This window comes from Rhamphochromis longiceps, linkage group LG14 (assembly GCF_057381845.1).
Source record: "Rhamphochromis longiceps isolate RC_006_pf linkage group LG14, R_longiceps_female_GT1.1, whole genome shotgun sequence".
NCBI lineage: Eukaryota > Metazoa > Chordata > Actinopteri > Cichliformes > Cichlidae > Rhamphochromis > Rhamphochromis longiceps.
The window spans coordinates 3,003,801-3,024,346 of NC_140570.1; the positions used below are offsets into that span (position 1 = coordinate 3,003,801).

Genomic DNA, 20,546 nt, shown 5'->3' on the forward strand with positions numbered 1-20,546 from the left:
CGCGTTTGTCCTTCTCGCACCTCTTTTCACTCACCATATATTTATACACGAGTACTTCCACAGTGTGTCTTTTGTCGCGGCAGATGGCCCCGCCCCGCCCCTCCCTGAGCCTGGTTCTGCCGGAGGTTTCTTCCTGTTAAAAGGGAGTTTTTCCTTCCCACTTTCACCAAAGTGCTTGCCCATCGGGGGTTGTTTGACTGTTGGGGATTTACTTTGAATTATAAAGCCTCTTGAGGCAGCTGTTGTTGTGGTTTAGCACTAGGGATGCACCGATACTGATACTGGTATCGGGTATCGGTGCATCCCTATTTAGCACTATATAAATATAGCTGAATTTAATTAATAGAATAGAATAGAATAGAATTCAACTTTATTGTCATTGCACATGCACAGGTACAGGGCAACGAAATGCAGTTTGCATCCATCCAGAAGTGCTTTAGTGATATAGATATATTACAATATATATTAGCAATAATATAGATATGTGAGTATATTACAGAAATGGGTCTATTATGGTATGTTATAATGTACACGGTATGAAGTATGTTGTGAATATTCTATAACTATAAGTATGTACAGGCTGTAGTGATTAAATTAAATAGTACTCATTAATAATTTTTTAGTATAATCAGTTACAACTTTACAATAAAGTTCATAAATTTGTTTGGAAACAATTGTTTATTATCTTTTATCATTAGCATGTTTCATTATAACTTCATGTTTAGTTAACAGTAAAGCACTGTTGACTAAATTGTAACTGACAGTCAGTGATTTAAGCACAGTGGTCATTTTAAAGTATGAATCTTTCTCTCGTGTAGTGTGTTTCACCCTGTTGGCACCGACACTTTGGATTACTGAGCTGGCTCTGTGACTGGCTGTGAAATTGACACATCTGAAGCTGTGGCAGAGACGAGGCCATTGAACAAACAGGTAATGGAGCACCTGCTTTTACAGGATGATGATCTTTCGTACCACATGCAGTAACGCTCAGCAGTCGAACACATCTGTCTAGGAGAGAATCATCTCTTTTGTTAACAGTTTAGTTCAACTCTGCACCGTTCAAATTCATACGTTCAAATTCATACGTGTTTTAATGTATTGTATTTATTTGATCATTTTTAAAGATATGAAGATATATGCCTTTCTACTTATTTGACCTATTTTATAAATGCTGTAATGAAGGAGTTTCTCAACTTTGGATAAATAAGTATATCTTAGCTTTTAGCTTAGCTTATAGTCGGTTCTAGGGTTGCTATGTTAGCAAGCCTGTTTTTTATTTTTTGTAACTTATATTGGAAGTATTGAGCCATCCATCAATGTTATCTTATTCTTTTATCCATTTTTAACCTATTGTGAATATTAGTCACCAAGTGTTTTCTAAAGATGGATGGACACAGCATCTCATTCCAAACATGAGATTAACATTTAATTCACATCGCAGTGTTAGACAGCAAGCATCACAAAGCGCTACAGCCTCTAAAATCACTAAATGCTTATTTAAATAACTAACATCCTCCATAGCTACTCACATGCCCAAAAGGGTCCAGGTGGTTGTTTGTTAGCTTCAGCTTCTGAAATGACACCAGCTGCCGCATCCAGTGAGCTCCAGTGGCAGGGGAATCAGGGTGCACATAGAGCCTGCCTGGCATCGCCGGCTCAGCCTTCCCAGCCACCATCCTAAAAACAGATTACAAATGGAACAAAGTGCATAGTTGCTTTCAAGAGCCAGGGCTGTTTTTCAGGGACTATGCCAGCTTCTTTAAGTTTAACATTGGACATACAAGGCTCTCCACCCTCACAGCATTACGTCCTTTATACTGAAAAGCAGTGATCCCTGCTAAAACTTCATTCCTAATTATACTGCTGCAAGGTGTTACTGAGAAACACCAGAACCCACCAACTGCATGCCATGCCACAAGATCAGAAACAAATGGCTGTAAAACAACTCTGCTTGAAGGTCTGCTTGAATTCTTTTTTTAAGCTTTTCCTGGCAAAACTATTTTGTCTGTCCTCAGTATGAAGGCAGGGCAGCTATTTTGTTGTGCTAACGCATGGAGGACTATAATGTCATCAACTCCAGATACAAAATCAGCTGGAGCAACAGTCAAACTTGGGTAGTTTTTCTCTTTCTTTTTAAATGTTTTGTAATTGCCCCGCAGTAAGGAGGTGCTGCTGGCGAGGAGCCACAGTAACAGTTACCTGCTTAGGTCACTCTAAAGGTTCTGCTCTTTTAGAATATTTGAAACAAACCAGCAGCAGTTCCTCTTTAGGTTTCTTCTTTTCTGGGTTAAATAAGGAATTAGAAGAATTGTAGTGGATGCATTTTTGTGAATGGACAGACTCCTGAGGAGTGCTTCTTCTGGAGGGGTACTATTTACGGGGGCGACCGTGGCTCAGGGGGTTGGGAATCGCATCTGTAACCGGAAGGTCGCCGGTTCGATCCCTGGGCTCTCTGTCCTGGTCGTTGTGTCCCTGGACAAGACACTTTACCCTACTTGCCTACTGGTGTTGGCCAGAGGGGCCGATGGCGCGATATGGCAGCCTCGCTTCTGTCAGTCTGCCCCAGGGCAGCTGTGGCTACAACTGTAGCTGCTTCCACCAGTGTATGAATGTGAGAGTGAATGAATAGTGGCATTGTAAAGCGCTTTGGGTGCCTTGAAAAGCGCTATATAAATCCAATCCATTATTATTATTATTTATATACAGATTATTACTCTGGTACTCCTCTGTTTAATGAAGAAAGCCAAGCTCAGATAATAGAATGTATTCCACATTATTTGTAATTTTTTAAAAGGAAATGTAGTAGTATAATGATGACAGTAACAAAGTAGGGATATTAATCCCAAACACACACACACACACACACACACACATACACGCACGCACACACACACACACACACACACACACACACACACACACACACACACACACACACACACACACACACACACACACACACACAGTGAGATGAACTGAGGCCGATCAAACGCTGCTCGTGAAGCGACATGGTTGTTTGCTAAGTAACTGTAATGTGATTACTTAACACACACATGCATATACACACTCACACACACACCTCTTCTTGTGTCCTTTGAAACTCACCACTTGTTGTCACAGAATTTGTAGCGGTGGTCGTCAGCTGGGACAACGTCAATAAGTAGGATGTATTTGGTTTTGGGATTCATCCCAGTCATTTTGACCTTGTAGCTAGGAAACATCCTCCTGTTGAAAAACACAAAGCAAAACTGTTGGACACACACTCTATGTTTCTGCAACAACATGAAATATTCCCAGAAAAGCTGATCTCAGCTACTGCCACACAAATTAGTTCTTAATTGGCCTCAATATGGACAGAGATGTCCACCCTCAGCTTTAAAATGAATGAGCTTAAGCCCTGTCTGCACAGTGCGGTAAACATATCACGTCTGTGATTAGGAGTTCTTTCAAAGGACACAAGTTTGGACGATTATGTTATCTGTACATGATGTCACACTCCAGAGAAGGCAACAAATTTCAGTGGTAGCGCTCTGCACTGGTTTTCTTCATAAGAAAGGATCTTGTAGGCCATTAAAAAAAATTTCAGCTGGTAGGAAGAGACCAGTATTGGCGCTGGTGCAGTTGAAGATCTGATTTGCTCCATGGCAGCAGGAGCTGGCAGAGCCAGGACCCACAGAGATCACAGGATTCGACAGACAGACAGAAAGTTGCCATCTTGGACATTTGAAATAAACCCTACCTGAATGTTACGTTAATGAAACCTTCCTGTCAGCAGAAAACTACATCAAACGCATTACAAATCCAGCATTTATTTAACAAACCTCTGCTTAAGATAGTCCTGTCTGTGAAAGAAAAAGAAAAATCTCCCATTTCTTGGCCTGGTAACAATTTGTGAGATGTCACTGAAAGCATGCGAACATGCTTGATCTTTTAAATGTCTCAAATATGTTAATATAGCAGCCAAGGCTATAAAGCACATGAGGGGAGCTACCTTTTGTGACCTCTTCTGGGAAACCAAAAACTTTTTCATCCCATCTGTGCCAAAGGAAATTTTGCAAAAGCCTCTGCAGTCTCTTATAAAGCCTTAAGTGGTTTTTAATGGCACCCCGGATTGGACAGAAGATTAGACAGCTGGCTTGTCACTGGCAATGGTCAAAAAGGCCTGGAGTTTATCTGCTGGTGTTGCCCATGGTGACATAGTCAAACACTGTAATGGACAACCTCACGTGTTGTTCTGGGAGGACTGCAAGGCATCAAAACCCCTGTCTGCGTACTGGCTGCTCCAAATGGTGCAAATGCCCATCTTCAAAAGTTCATAGTGCTGATCGTGTTACTGTAAATACTCCATCAAGTAAGATGAAGGGGGCGGCGGGGGATTGAGCGCAGGTAATTTAAATCTCTTTCCCAGGCTTCAAATCCAATCAGTAGGAGGGATCAGTCCTGCTATCATCTTCACTGAAAGACGGGTTAATCTTAGAAGAACATTCAAAACAGACCTCTGCTCATCTCTGACTCCGCTCGCAACACACAGTCGGAGCAGTTGGAGGCCTGTGTCAACACATGTGGCCCTCGGATTTGTATAATATGACCATAACTATCTCACGGCTCACTCTGCTGGGGGATCTTTATCCAATCTTGAGCAAGTAAATGTAATGAATAGCTGAGTGACATCACACTCTGTGTTTACATTGGTTCCCTACAAGCATCGCTTTCACTATGCAATTGTGTCCTGTGAGCAGGTACTAAATTATCCAGGAAAATTAGGCTCAACTGAATAACCAAATAATAATCCCCCACATAAGAAGCGAGCTACCGGTAGCTTTCCCCCAGGGAGCTGACATGACATCTAGTGGGAGAACCAGATTCACTGGAAGGAAAAGAGAGAACAATGAATATAAAACCATTGTTTGGCAAGGTATGTATATGTTCACCTCTTTAATGAGTTTCCTCATTGTTCAGATTGTTCAGAGTTGAGCTTTAGGGTTGTATATATACATAAATATATTACCTGGGGGCACTGGGACTTGAATATTTAATAACCTACTTCACTTAAAGGACATATGGATTTGTAGTTGAGAAATTTAAAAAAAATACATTTTTAATAAGAATTAAAAATGTGAATAATTACAGAATAAATTAACAGCAGTATGTGGTTAAAAACATATAGCAGTAAAAAGTGGCAGACTTAAATGAACTGGGAAGTTTGTATATATGTGAAATCAGCAAAATCACAATCAACGAGTGAAAGATCGCAAATTCAATTTACTAGCTAGGGTGGGAACCCAACAGCAACACTAATGCTAATCGCACTAATATAAATATTAAACAGAAATAGGTGGTTACCCAACGGCTGTTTTCATGGAAAGGAGACACAAATGACACTGTAAATATTTTTAATTAATAAATGCCTGTTTTGGTGGAAAGAAAGTAGATAATATTTTTTTAACAAGTCACTTCAAAGTATTTTAGGGGATGTTGTAATTATTTGATATTATTAAGGGAGCAGTCTGTATTATAAAATATCTTTACCTCCTAAATAGTACAAGTTGTTTGTCCTTTCCTTTAAAATTGTTTACTCCCTTGTTCTACTGTAGCAACATCATTAAGTACCATTAGGGAACTACTTTAGATAATTAAGTCCTATTTTCATTAAAGTGTGGACAGTACATATTGTGATATAGGTTATTGACTTATTATAAAGTGCGACCAAAATATCTGTGTTTGCTGCTGGTGTACAAGTAACGTATGGCAAGATGAGGTGATTCATTATACCGTACTTACTGCAGTATCAGTATTTTGTCCCGCCCCTATTTTAAGTCTAATGTATTAAAACGCTGAATTAAATCGACCCAGGATAACTGCTTTTCAAAGACAACATGAAGGGATACGTATACATTCAGCAGCGTGACTAAGTGAGTGAACTTAAGGGGGGGCATGAGAAATGGAAGTCAGTGAGTGTGTGTATGATATCAGTGTCAGGGTGTGTGTGTTTCTATGTCCAGCCAGCTGTTTCTCTTAACAATCCCACATGTTTAGGCCCTCCAATGATCCATTCCTTCTCTGGGAATCTGCAGTACTACAGCGAGATCAAAAGAAGTGTTGAGGGTAAGGGGGGGTGGGATGAGGATGATGAAGCGCTACAGCCTAGTAGACTAAGGCCTGTTGTGGGCGCCGGGTTCCTCTTATCAAACTGCTCCTACTCACTTGACGGGCTGTGTACAAAGAGGCAGAGTGAGGCAAGAGCTGCGGTGGGTGCTTTGAAGAAGGAGGATTACACCTGGACAATGACACTCATCATAACAAGTCTTCTAGATTCAGCTAGGACTGAGCTAGTTTCATCTCGGAGTGTTTGGGAAATATGGGATCCTTATGGTTCATCTGCATCTGTCCTGACTCCCCTCTCATCTCTGCACTGCAATATATATATATATATATATATATATATATATATATATATATATATATATATATATATATATATATATATATATATGACAAAACTGGAGAAATTAAAAGTGTCCATAGTTTAAATACACATAACACTCACATTTTATTATGAATGTTTTTTTCTTCATAATTCTGCATATTTATGGAGCCATATGATCTTTATTGGTTCTATTCCCATTTTAAAGGCTTTATTTGTGATTTAGGTCAGTTTAATTAAAACTGTCAGTTGTTATTGATTCCTGATTTTCACCAGTTCTTAGTAAAGTCTAAAAATGATCTTAAGAAAACAAACAAATACAATAACAACAACAAAAACGTCTAATTTGAAGTCACAAGCAGACTCTCCTGGTTAGAGGGAGTACACAGGTAGAAGCTAAAAGGTTCCAAAGTCTGTCTTTTGCTCTGTTGTTCCAACTCAATCACAACTGAACCGATGATGTAATCTGAATGATGCCATAGCCTGTATAAAGTGCACCCTTAACTGTATTTACTGGCAGTTCTTTTGAAGTGACCATTCAAACATAAAAAAGGAGAACTATTTCATTTTATGCATGACAAATGATAGCAGAATACCAGAAAACAGACCTGCCAGAATACTTGAAATCACCTCTGTGCTGGTCCAAATGTCTCTTTGACCACATTTTTAAACATGTTAAAAACAGTACTATATGACTGTGGTCGTTAATAAAGTTTTATGCCTGAAAAACCTGTGCATATGTTTACATTCATTCAACTTGATTCACGATTGGCTTTCCTTAAACTTGACATTTAGTTGGGTTAGGATATTAGCCAACGACAACTAGAAGTTGAGTAACGCCAATTTATACTGAGGAATGCCAACGTTATGTTATTTGGCGACTACAACACCTCCAACAGATATATGGATATTACTTTTATTTTTATTCTACAAAAGAACAAGAGTTCAAACTGCATCCAGGGCAAAAATCACATTATGCTGCTAACAGAAGTTCTGCTCTTTGCTAGCACCTGCACAGATAGCACAGGTAGCATGCTAACACTAAGCTAGCCGAGAACCCAGAGCTGAGTGTATGCAGACCACGGCTCAGCAGCCAGAGCCTGAACTTCAACCAGTAACAAAAGTGGTAATGAGTAGTTCAGCTTAAAGCCTCCCTTTGTACTGGTTCATGTGTCTGAAGTAATAACAGTGGCGATCACTTTGAATTCTCTGTGGGCTGCTTTTCATTTTAGCTGTGTGTCGTCTCTTCATACGGATCAACTAAAAGAAAGATTGGACGTTGCCTTCATTAGGACAGGGACTTGTGTTGGTGTGTGCAACTGTCAGAAGTGGGTAGTAACTAATTAGCAGAGTTGGGCAAGTTTCATTTTGAAAAGTAATTAATTATAGTTACTAATTACTTCTTCAGAAAAGTAACTGAGTTAGTAACTGAGTTACAAGATACTAAAAGTAATTAATTACTTGAAAAGTAACTATTGCGTTACTTTAAAAAAAGTGTTTAACCCTCTGGGGTCCAGGTCATAATTGGCCATTTTTAACTACTTCTGATGTTTCCTCCACATTTCACCTTTACAAACTATTTACTTTGTCTTGTTTGGTATCATTATTTTCAGCACAGCCTCACGTGTCTGAATCTACAGTTATGTTTTCATTTTGACAAACTGTATTAACACAACTGATCTAAAATCAGACAAAAAACATAAAATCCGAGTAGAAAAAGTTATATTTTTACTGTAACAACCACAGACATGTTTATTGAACCATATTTCATAACTTTAAAAGCAAATATAAATTGTCAATTTGAAAATCATATGGACAAGTTTTGCAAACAAAGTTATTTGCAGCCATTTACCTTTGACCGTTTTTTTTTTAAAATAACCATTTCAAACTGTTTGCGGAACAATCAGCTGTTCTTCAATAAGATGTCACAAATTATTTGTGCCACTCCAAAAAATAATTTCTGTCCACTATAAAGGAAACATCACAGCCTGATACCTGCAGGTCTGACAGCAGCAGGTGTATCACTCCTGTTTCTACCTGGAGACAGCAGTCGCCTCATTGTTCTGACACACAACACAAAACTATCCACAACACTACACACTAACTACACAAGACAACACATTAATTACACACTCCAAACATGCTAAATGTTACAAATTTCTCACATCTCAAAACTCGCTCTCTCTCTCTCTCTGTCTCTGTCTCTCTCTCTCTTTCTGCTCTCTCTCTCTCTCCGTCACCCCTAAAACTTCCCCCTCTTCCTAAACAACCAAATGTCATGTTGTCATATCATTTTTTGATTGGTCGACATGGTGCATTTTTCCACCAACACGAAAGGGCTGTTTTTTGTTTGTTTTGGGGGTTATAAGCAGTACCAGTTTTTGATACGGGCGACACGGGCGGTTGCCCGGGGCGGCATCGTGGTGGGGGGCGGATTCACGGGCATCGGCAAAAATAAATAAATAAATAAATTGCTCGTACTCATGCTGCCAGCCAGCGCATATTGGGAGCGCATAGGCACCGATCGGTTTTCTATCGCCCATTTGCTGGGAGTAAGGGCGCCCTCCGTTCGCGAGGTGCGCCTGCTGCTTGCGGCACAGGGAGGAGAGGGCGGGGCGGCGGGGGATTCTCTGGCTGGCTGGAGCAGCGTCTAATAACCAACTTGCAAAATAAAACAATTTTAAAAAAAACCAACAAACACAAAAACACCAGACATCATGATACAGACTTATAATTTGCACCGATGTTTTTTCGAAATTCTGTACGTGAAAAGTGAGCGCGAGAGCCCTCGGTGCGCCTGCGCGCTGCTGAAGTCAAAGTAAACTTTATTGTCATCTCCGCTACTTACAGCCCAGCATATAGAGAGACGAGACGACGAGGCTCCAGCTACAGCAGTGCAAGTAAACAAAAAACAAATATAAGAAGAGTAAGAAAATAAATATACACTTTAGGACCAGGGGTAAAGGATCAATAACAATTTAAAATTTATAATTTGATGATTTAAAGTCTCACACACAACCCGTCGAAAGGGGAGGGGCCAGCTGCTTCCAGATCGAGCACATTTCATTCATAATGTTGTAAATCCAAGCCCATTATGGATTCATGATTTGAATCCTGGGTTGTGTGAAATCCCAGAAATACACCTTAGACAAAGTGAATCTTGAACTAAGGTGTAGGTGTGTTAGATCATGTTGTGGTGATCCTCGGGTTGGGGGATGATTGTTCATACTGGAGTGCAAAATTCAAACCAGTGGAAGATGGACAAGAAAAGTTCAAAGCCATCAGGTGCTCAGTTTAGAAAAAAAGAGAAAAAACAAGCAGAAACGAGCAAAAGATGCAGGTAAGCAGATGTGTGATTGGATAATGGCAGCTCATCCTGAAACTATCAGAATCAGAAAACTTTATTAATCTCTAAGGAAATTATGTGCGTTACAGTTGCTCCAAGAAGAAATGGTAAAAATAGCAACAGTAACAGACTAAACTCCAAACAATACATTATGTTACAGATTTTAATATTAATTAGTCATTGTCAGTTGTTGATTTGTCCTGTTCTCATTGTATGAGGAATAATGATGGCTGTTTGGTAGCTGTTTACATACAGTGCACACTCTCTCTCTCTTCATGTGTGTGTGTGTTTCTCTGGTGAAATTCAGTATAGTGTTCGCCCGGGGCGCCAAACAGGCTAGGACCGCCACTGGTCATAAGCAGAGAGTGCTTGCTAGAGCTGTCCTTAGACAGTAAAAACGCCGAGTATATATTGTTTATCATGACTCTGGTTTTACGTGGCCTATCAACACAATTTAAAAACTGGCACCTTGTTGCTTTGTCTTTAAGTGGTCATGTGATTGGCTTACCACGACTACTTTACTCTTCCTCAGTCGAACAGCAGCACTCATGCCATTGTTTTGCCCCTGAGCTCCAGGTGTTGTGCTAGAAAGTGATTACCGTCCGCGGGAGCGCGCAGCTGCTTAAAGCTGTAGTCCAGATTACTTACAGCTACTTCCTGCAACTGATATAAGATGCGTTAAGCTGACCACGGCTTCAACCGTCTGTTTGTTGAAAAATAGTAACGCGACCACATCGTATTTTCTTGTTAGTAACTGTAACGGCGTTGTAACGATAGAAATAGTAATTAGTTAGATTACTCGTTACTGAAAAAAGTAATGCCGTTAGTAACGCCGTTACTTGTAGCACCGTTATTCCCATCACTGATAATTACATTTACTCAGTTACATTTACTTGAATAATATTATGTATGTATGTAAGTATCTCTACTCGAGAAAAAATTCTGGCTACAGTACTCAGTGTGAGTAACTTCAGTGAATGAGTAATAAACACGTTTCATTCAAAAAATCCATGAGACAGACACTGCAAGTACTTTGCCCTATTCTGACATATATTTATATTACCTTCTCTAAATATTAGTTTAATAATGATTTGGAAAAATGTTTCTTCCGCTTAGATTCATTATTTTGTAATCATGTTTTTTTATATGTCGTTTATTTTCAAATACCAAAATTTGCAACTGCAGTCTAAGAGTCATGTGATTAACCAGTGAGACAGTATTTCAGGTCATTTTTTGTGCAGTGAATCAGAATCAGAATCAGAAACTTTATTGTCATTGTCATGAGAACAACGAAATTAAGAATGGTCCCCGATCAGTGCACTAAATATGAACAAAATACACAAGAACAAACCTGCAGTTGGTATATAACTGCTGTCCAACCAATCAATCTGCACAGCTTTTGGATGGATTTCCGTTCAGTTTAGCTCTACAGAAATGCACGTCCCCGTGTGGCAGCCATCACATCACTCAGACTTTAATGACCTTAGTTTATCCAGTAGTTTGGTTTGCGACTAATTGCCTCCATAGCTCTTTCAGACTTGGATGAACTATTTATTTAGTGCAAATGAATATTAGAATTGTAACATTGCTTTCTAAGATGGTTGACTTTACTTGCTATGAATCATTTTTTTAGCGTCATCATTAGGAGCTTACAGCCATGCTAGCTTCTTTTTGAAGCTGCACTCACCCTGAAGAATAAGACAGACTGGTGTGTGAACCTCAGACGCATTCACGATGATGCATTCTTTCCTTACAACATAATTCCAAGAATTAATCTCTGTATATTTGTTGTGTGTTGTGTTGGGGACAATAAAGTTACCATTGACCTGTAACCTGCCTCTTTTCGTCTTTCATTTCTTTTCTTTTTATTTATCTACATGTATTTATGACCTCAATGAATGTAATAAATACGTCTGTTGAGAAATTTCTCCAAATTAGTGGGCAAATGCTCACTGCTGTGACTCTCTGTGATACACTTTGAGATAATAAAAAATTAGAAAGATAAAGCAGGGATTGTGTCTGCAGTAATGCCTGGTTCCCACTCTTGGGTGCTTTTTATTGTCTGTTCAAACGACACATTAAATACAATGTTCTACTGCCAAATGCTTTTTGCTGCAGTATGATTAAAATACCTTCTACCGTGATGAGACAGTGAGCACTACATGCACTGCTCATGACGTGCTTAAATAATTCAGTCTGGTGTCGATATCATTTTCATTTTCAGATCTGTTGCTTGTCAGCGATGAAGCCAATTTTCAGCGCGCCCGCTGCAGACTGACTGCAGGTAAACTCCGATAGGTCTTCCAGCACAGCTGCACAGCTACACGACTGTACAACTCTTCAAAGGGCTTTAAGGATTCAGAGCCTACTTTATCAGCTGGACAAGGAAAAGCCCATCTCCTACGGTTATACAGCATTAAGGAAAAAATGTGGTGACCTTTTACATTTTTCGCTGAGGAAAAAAACATCCCGTGAGGAATGAGAGGCGGAGGTCAGTTTGAGAGTGTATTCATTCTCTGGTTAATGTCCAACAGCCTCACTATCTAATCCTCAGGTCGCATTAAATCCAACCAGCCGAGCAGTCATTTGTGTTTTCAATTATGCAGTCGCCGCGGCAGGAACTTTCTGTCTCTTCCTGAAAGACAAAATCATAACTGCCGTACGTTACTACGAGCTGTCTAAACAGATGATCCCAGAAAGATATGATACTCATCTTGCATAATGAATCCATCACTAGAAAATCACTTTGCCTGCAATTTTCCAGAAAGCTATGCATGTTTTCACTCTGAAGACTATCGCTACGTTTCAATGTTCTATGAATAACAAGGAGCTCGACCGTTTCCAGGTTACTGTTGACGGGGAGATTCAAATCAGGTGAAAAAACTTTTTCAGGTAATCTTTGTGTTTCATAAACTCCACCACAAATCCTGCAATGCAGTAATGCAGTACGTTAATGTAACAACAGCAGAAAATACATTTACTGTAGAGATTTAGGCAGATGTTTAATATGTCTTCTTTGACTCCACGTCTGAACAAACTGTTTATTCCAGTGCTTATACCTGACAGCAGACACTGGCTGGTTCACGTGTTCCAATATCCAAACAAAAATGCAGTAATACAAGGGACTGAAAAAACCATGAGAAATTGTACATTTTCTTAGATTACATTTTGAATGTAGCTCTTTTGAAGTATTTTTACACTAGAGTATTTACTCTTCTGTAAAATGGAAAAAATACTGCAAACATGAACTCAAACATTTCTTTTAATTTTTTTATGGTTCATCAGAAACATGCCTCACTCACCTCCCCGCTTTAGTAATGATCATCTCTGTACCGGCCTCGTGGAACTTCTTCCACAGCTCCCTCTCGTGAAGGACGACCTTAATGTTCTCAATGTTCTGAAGGAAGAGTCACAGTTACAATCAAAACTACTCAGACCATCCAAGAAAATGCAAAATAGTTGCATATAAACACCAAAGGGAGCAATTTATAAATCAGCCTAAAGCGTACTATTTCACAGTCCATCCAGAAGATGCAAGATTGCCCTCCGTGCGTACCTGGTCGGGCTCGGTGGAGCTGGGAACGGTGGGAGCTGTGGACAGGCCCAGTCGCGACTGGTCTGGAAGCAGATCCGTCTCCCCGCCGGTCTGGAGCCGGCTCACATGTTCGTCCGTCACAGTTGAAGCTTTCTCCTGAAGCATCGCTGCAGGATTAGAAGAATACCCAGCTGTCAGATTTATCAGTGAGCAGCAGTGAAAGCAGAGGGGAACTGCCACTGTGGGTCAGACCTGGCACAGGACATTTTCCAGATGTAATGTAGCCTCATGTCATATACAGTTATAAAGTATACTCCTATATATATTCTATTACTGTGAGACAGCATTGGCCTTAAATCAGTGGTGCCAAGAACTTTATTAAGCTATGGTCATTTTTTGCTATGTAATGATTAATGTGGAAGCAAAACTTTATTTCAAAGTTTTTGTTTTTCATTAAATGTTTTAAACACTAGTTTTTATTAACTTAAAAAATGATCTGAAATAAAACAACTCTCCCTTTTATTCAACAACAATTCTATCTTTTTGCCACACCTTTGTGTGTTTTTTACACAAATGTAACAGATTGCACGTCAGTGTGAGTGCAGATCACATGTTGTGCGACTGTGAGCCTGCACAGCTGCGGGCCATCATCTTACATATTTAGGTTTTTGAATTTAAATATGAATTTCTAAGATTTAATTGGAGTGTGTAAAACTTCCCCCTTCTCCAAAATAAAAACGTCCAGCTAAGCTTTTGTAGTATGAAGTCAGGTTTCCATTACAGACCGCACACTTTTTGCCAATGAAAGATTTTCTATTTGAATGACATTTTTAGACCCAATTGAAGCATTTTTGAAAAAGTGAATGCTATATATATGCAGCCTTTATTTTTGTAGTTGAAATCTTTGGTTTGGGCTGGGTGTGCAGGTACCACTGGCTGCTGTTGTTGATAAATTCTATGGAGGAAACCTGAGCCAAGTACTGGTTTAATACTGGGCATACAAACAGAGAGACAAAAATGTTGAAAATACAGTGATAATATTCAAGTGGCACAACAGAGGAATGAGGTTTCAATATTTCTCTTCTCTCCTCACACGCTGTTTGCTTTTAAGTCGATATCAACAATGCATCAGCACAATTTTCCGTTTGAAGTTCACGCCAGTAATGAGGCAAACATTTTTCTGTTAACTGAGGGTCACAAAACTCTCTGTGCTACTGAGCTACTCTGTACTGCTCCATTTCATCCATTAATCTAGAGAATGCCAGCACCTGAGGACCATCTCATGTGAACCTCGGCCCGTAGAGACTTAAACATGTTTAGCTCCGTGACAGCCAAGCTCAGACTTTATTAAAGATTTGTGCACGAGACTCCACAAAAGGGTCAAAGTCTCAGCAGTAAATTAGGCTGACACACTGTACAGTGAACATCGCTGCAGCTGAGAGTGCAGCTCTGAAAGGCTGAAATCTTCATTTCGATTTGAAACACAGAACTGTTAACAGAAAAAAAATCAAGTCAAAGTAATACATCGTTAACATGGGAGACTCATCCTTGTCATTATTATTTTGTCCTCACATGTACAGAGTCACTGCGGCTGTTTCTGCTTCTGTTCCTGCCTCAAACCTCGATGCAGCTCTCTGTGTGCTTCGTACTGCAAGTTTACAACTATTACTTCTGCTCCAAATGCTTTTGTTTAACTCCACAAAGTTAGACAAAGTCTAACTACAGTTTAGTTTTCAGGTCATTTCTAATGGTTGGAAATGCTTCTGTACTTCTGTAAGGCAAAAGCTGCTCGGAGTATGCTAGTGTGAAACCTGTTGCTGCGGTCTCCTAGCCTCAGGGCTGCACGCTGTGGACGTGAGCCTGTAAACATAGAGAAACCACTCTCTTAGCCATGAAACTGGAGAGGTGGCATCCAGTGTAAACGGACGGAGACCTTTGTGAAAGCTAATAAAGATAAGATCTGACGAAGAAACAGCTACAAGCTTTTTTTCTTTTCTCTTTTTTGTACAGTGTGAATCTAGGCCTTTCACTAGTTCTGTTTAACTGATGAGCACAAGCCAACAGCGCATGCATGAGCCTGTTTCTGCCTCACACACGACATCCAATCTGAGGACTATTCCGGACATATTTCTGTCCGTTATAACATTTCGATAGACTGTAAATAAATACATGAAAATAAATCCATGGCACCAAATATGTTTTCAGCATCTAAAGGTTTTATTTAAACATGTAAATCCTGAAGGGAGTCTGGTTTGTTCCTGCTGCTTACAGGGAGAAATGATCATCTAAATGAATCTGCTTGGAAAATATTATAGTGCACTGAAAGACAAAGAAGTAATGGCTATGCAGCAAAGCAAGCAAGAAACAGGGGAAACAAACTGCACACGAATACAGATGAGCTGCTCATTTAACTGCAAAGCTTCACTTTTACTTGTCTTGCAAGCAGGAAAACTGTTCGGCCGAAGGCCTCACAGAAGAAAGTCGTGAAACTTGGCAGCCATCTTAAAGCACCAATCATTTTGAACCTTTGCATTTTGAAATGAAAATATCATGCAGAAAATCACAGGTCAAATCTCATTTTTAATAAAACAATTAAAGGTTCTGCCACAAAATAAGGTTTTCAATGTTCCCCTGTGGGAAACACTGCAACAACCGTCTATGCTGGTGTGGCGTTCTCTGACACATTTAACTTAGATGTCTCCTGTTTATGATGCCACGCTACAGCCAGCATCCGTGGGCCTGTTGTTCACATATTTTCCAGAGGTCTGCAGAAAGACTGCAGAGTTTGAAGTAGCAAATACCAAAAGCCTAAGACGCTAAAAACAGTGCGTGTGTGTGGAGATGTGCTAACTGTGTGAGGCAGATGTAACACATTTCAATCTGCCGCCATTTTGAGTCAACAGCTCTGAACCATGAAGGCCCGGCATCAGTGCTCAACACGTCCTTCTCAACAACAAACAACGTTAGCTGATGAGGACATAAAGAAAACACCTTCCACTGCTTCTAATCCGCTGACAGCATTTAAACCTCAATGCAAACAAACAAAAACTCCTCAAAATAAAATGAGCAAATACTGATGCATGGAAACAATAAAGCAATTGTCTGGCTTTTAATCTACGTCATTTTTTAGTGTAAAATGCAATGATCACAGCAGCTTGCATATTTACATACATACATAAAGCTGGGCTTCCAGCCCTGTTCCCAATAATATTTTAAAACAATCAAAAAACTGAACACGAAAAGCTTTCAAACCATCCTCCATTCAACACAAATATTATAAAATATATGAAGTGAACCATGCATTTTGAAATATTTTAAATAGCAGTATCATTAACTAATTACTTTTAAGCTGGTGTGTGAAAACTTCCAAGCACAGGCCAGTGTTTGTAAAGAAAATGTGAAAGTCAGCTTTCTTAATAATGTTAAAGTAATAATAATAATAATAATAATAATAACAGCCAGTCAAAAAAGTCAGCATGCACATGTTCTGAAATAAATAAATATCAATAAAAACAAGTAAATAAAGATAGAAATAAAAAGCTAGACTTGCTCATCCCAGCTCTCATTCAGTCTGGCTGTCTCTCTGTCTCTCTCTCTCTGACTGTCAGTTTCAGCGCTTCCTTGTCAGATTTCTCTGTGGACTGAGTACAGTGGGTTAATTACAGTGGGTTGATTCCCCCACAGAGTATCACACTCTGGATGACACAGCATTGCTCTCCCCTCTTGAAACAAACAGCACTATTTACAAGTCGGTCGGCAGCGCGGACGCTTCTCTACTGTACCTCACGCAGTCAGCTATCATCTGCTTAAATCCATCTCCGCGCACAGCAGCTCGGTCCTCGGCCTGCAAACAGCAGGGTTCCTCCCCTTCCCACCGCGGCTGCACGTGCTTTTAGAAGATAACTGCTCGTCTCGAGCGCTGTGCTGACGGCTGCAGCAGCGGCGGCTGTCCGCTGGGAAGTGCCGGTCGGTTCGGCTGCCTTAGTGCCTTTCAGCTTCTCTATCGACAAGCCGCGTTCTGCGCCTGTGCAGTGCGCACTTGGAGCTCTGAGGGGGGATCTCAGTGGGTTATTTTCTTGGAATCACAAACACACACACACACACACACACACACACACACACACACACACACACACACACACACACACACACACACACACTGCAACAAGAGCTTTCCTACATTGCTACACGCAGTAGCTCAGTCCCCCTCGGTGTGTGAAAGCAGCAGGGAGAAAGTGATTCGTTGCCCACTGCTCCTCTCAGCCTTACAGCTGTGGTGTAGAAACGGTGCCCTCCTCTGAGCCTTGGTATCTTGGTAGCATTCCCAACACCACCAGACTATAATGTGCATTATTATTATTATTGCGTTTTCATTTGAATGCATGTCTGGTAATTATCTGGTAATTGCTGTATCAACCCTCGTCATTGCCTCGGGTCACCAGGCCGGACTGAACCTATGCTGACTAAAGTGAGGCTTTAATGTAAAACCAAGTACAACCAGTGAACAAGACAATATTCATAAAATATTGTAGAAGATAACCCCAGCCTTCACTCGCCTCCACGGGGCTTGGTGGTGACCCTGACTCCCCGTCCACGATAACCCACCTCATGAACCAGGGTAGCCACGAAATTATTCAAAATACATCCTAACAACTTGTGCGTGTAACCACCAGTATAGAGCTTTGTAACATACAATGGAATCTCACACTGAAAACAGCGAGCTGTGTGCTACAGTAGCACATAGGCCGCGGTGGATTTCTATTAACAGCCTCACAGCGGTTTAATAGAGCGCTCGCATTACTTGTGCCACTGCAGACATTGTGATTAATATGTCACTTGCAAATATGCACTGGCCCAAACCAGCGATTACCTATTAGGAATCCTGGATTATTCATAACATTTCATTATTTATTTTGATCAGCATGTATATAATAAACGCTGAATGAATCGAGACCACAAGCAGATCATGCCTACTCAAATAACTGAGAAGACATTTTGAAAGAAAATAAAACCCTCGTAAATTCTACGTTTAACAAGGTTAAATACATGGATTAAATTAAATTAAAAAAATAAAAACTTTACGCATTAAATGGGTTTAAATGACTCTTCCATCTCCATAAAGACCCGAATGTAAAACCACTTGAGAATAATGTTTAGGAAAATGAGGTAGTGTTGAAAGCCGTTTTGTCAGTGTGTGTGTGTGTGCGGTAATAACCCAGCAGCAGCAGCAGCAGCAGCAGGCATCCTTCTGCACACTGCCACATGCAGCAGGGCTGACGCGGAGGCCGCGCTGGGTCTGCAGGTGAAATATACGCTGTGGCTTCGCGTTAAATGAAGCGTGAATCTGCAGCGCGTCTATAAATCAGATGCCAGCGTGACTTATATGTCTGCTTGGTGACACGAGCGCATGAACGGCCCCGGTTGTCACTCAGCTGTGTGTGTGTTTGCAGCTCTGCTCCGCTGCCTTTCCAAGCAGGCTGATAGCGCTGCTGACAGACTTTCTCCAACTCCTGAAGAGCGGAGAGTGAGCTGCTTTATTCTCCAACCTCAAACTATTAACTCGACACACATTCTCGCCTTGCCTCACTCACTATAAACACCACCGTTTATGCTCAATTTAACCCAAATAAATACATTTCTCTGTCTTTTATTTTTTACCTTGTACCTTGAGTTTGCTGGCTCATTAAACTATCAGAAGTAAAAGAAACGCGCAAGAAGTGTTTGTCTGTCTCCACCACAGAAACTGCAAAAGCCTTCATTACGATGTAGCCGCGTTTATCTCCGCATACGCCCTTATTGTGTCACAGCCAATTAGCCAATCAGTTCAATTAACCAGAAAGCAATTAGACTAAAGCCTGAACCCTTTCAAACCACATAAATGTGCGTGTTGTACTCTCAGGAGAAGTGTGAACCTCGTGTAGCGCGGCTCGATCAATATCAGAGAGTTTGGAAATTCACAAGACTTTAAATATTTAAGTGCGTGAAAAACTTGCGTGAAAGTGTTTAAGTGTTTTCACAAGTAACTTAAAAAATGTGTTCGAATACTAAAATAACTGCATTTGTACTTTTTGACGGGCTTTAGTTTGACACAGACGCAGCACACTGAACTGTAAAAAGTAATTCCAATAACAGATCATAATACACAAAAAAACTGCTTATTTTGTTATTTGGCGAGCTTCTTACCTCCCGTCCTCCTCTCTGCGCTGCCTGACCTTTGTACTCCTTCAGCCTGCTCTCCAGTCTTCAGTCCTCCCTGTGCCACACGTGCAGCACCTCTGCATCTGCTGCAATCAAAGAACTTCAGTTTTTTCTTCTTTAATAGATGTATATAGCGGCAGATTAGAGCTGGCCTTCTTGGAAGGGAATTAAACCTCCACGGACTCCCACTGTCACGTGATTGGAGCAGAAGGAGGTTTCGGCTGTAGCCAGTCTGACACCAGCGTTGGACTGGGAAATATGACTTCCAATTGGTGATCAGTGATGGGAGGCAAACGCCACCATTCGATTCATGTTCTGTGAATTATTTTACAACATTATTTCGCTCCTTTTGCGCTCCTTGTTACTAAGCAACACAACTAACATCCATTCTACAGACCCCCAGCCAAACGAACTGCATGCAGGTATATTTATGTGCTAATTATCGTCCACAAACCATTAATCTTTAAATCAGGTGACTGTGAATGTGTCAAATTTATTTCCTTTGTTGATAACAAAAATTCAAATACATTTGCTGAAGTTTAAAAACCGATTTAATAACGCTACATTTTCTTGAAAGCGTCACATCACTAAAAGCAAAGGAAATGTTCTTGATGTAGAGCTAAAAAAAATTTAACATAATAATAATAATAATAATAATAACAATAATAATAATAATAATAATAATAATAATAATAATAATAATGTGTATGCATAAATATGTGAAATTTGTAATTTTTGGAACAAGGTGTGAGAGTGTATCAGTATAATATTATTAAGCTTATTATCAGATCTGAACTGTTAGACACAAATGAAATGTTTTTTTCAACACAAAATCTTCTGAACTGTCTGCGGCCCTTCTTATAATTCTGTGTTAAATATTTCATGTCTCCATTCAGTCTTATGTCATCCATAGTTAAAAACCAGTCATGCTGCTGCTTTGGGGATCTGGGATGAGACTATTTTCAGACCAAGTCCACCACATCATACAGAAACTCCAAAAATATCAGTTAAGCTGTTTACCTTGTCTACTTGATAATGTTCAT

At 40.1% G+C, this 20,546-nt stretch overlaps 1 protein-coding gene across 2 annotated transcripts in view; it reads right to left on the reverse strand.

Moving 5' to 3' along the window:
* tbx4 (T-box transcription factor 4) overlaps positions 1-17,402 on the reverse strand; it is a 31,390-nt gene extending 13,988 nt beyond the window's left edge. Inside the window, exons 1-5 of one of the 2 annotated variants that reach the window (XM_085380604.1) lie at positions 17,088-17,402; positions 13,280-13,472; positions 13,073-13,167; positions 3,106-3,225; positions 1,530-1,677 (exon numbers count right to left, since the gene is read on the reverse strand). In XM_085380604.1, coding sequence (XP_085236730.1) covers positions 1,530-1,677; positions 3,106-3,225; positions 13,073-13,167; positions 13,280-13,472; positions 17,088-17,107 — 576 coding nt within the window. In that variant the 5' untranslated portion in view covers positions 17,108-17,402. The remainder of the gene's footprint in view (positions 1-1,529; positions 1,678-3,105; positions 3,226-13,072; positions 13,168-13,279; positions 13,473-17,087) is intronic. The other variant, XM_085380605.1, reaches the window with a different exon arrangement.
* Positions 17,403-20,546: the final 3,144 nt, after the last annotated feature.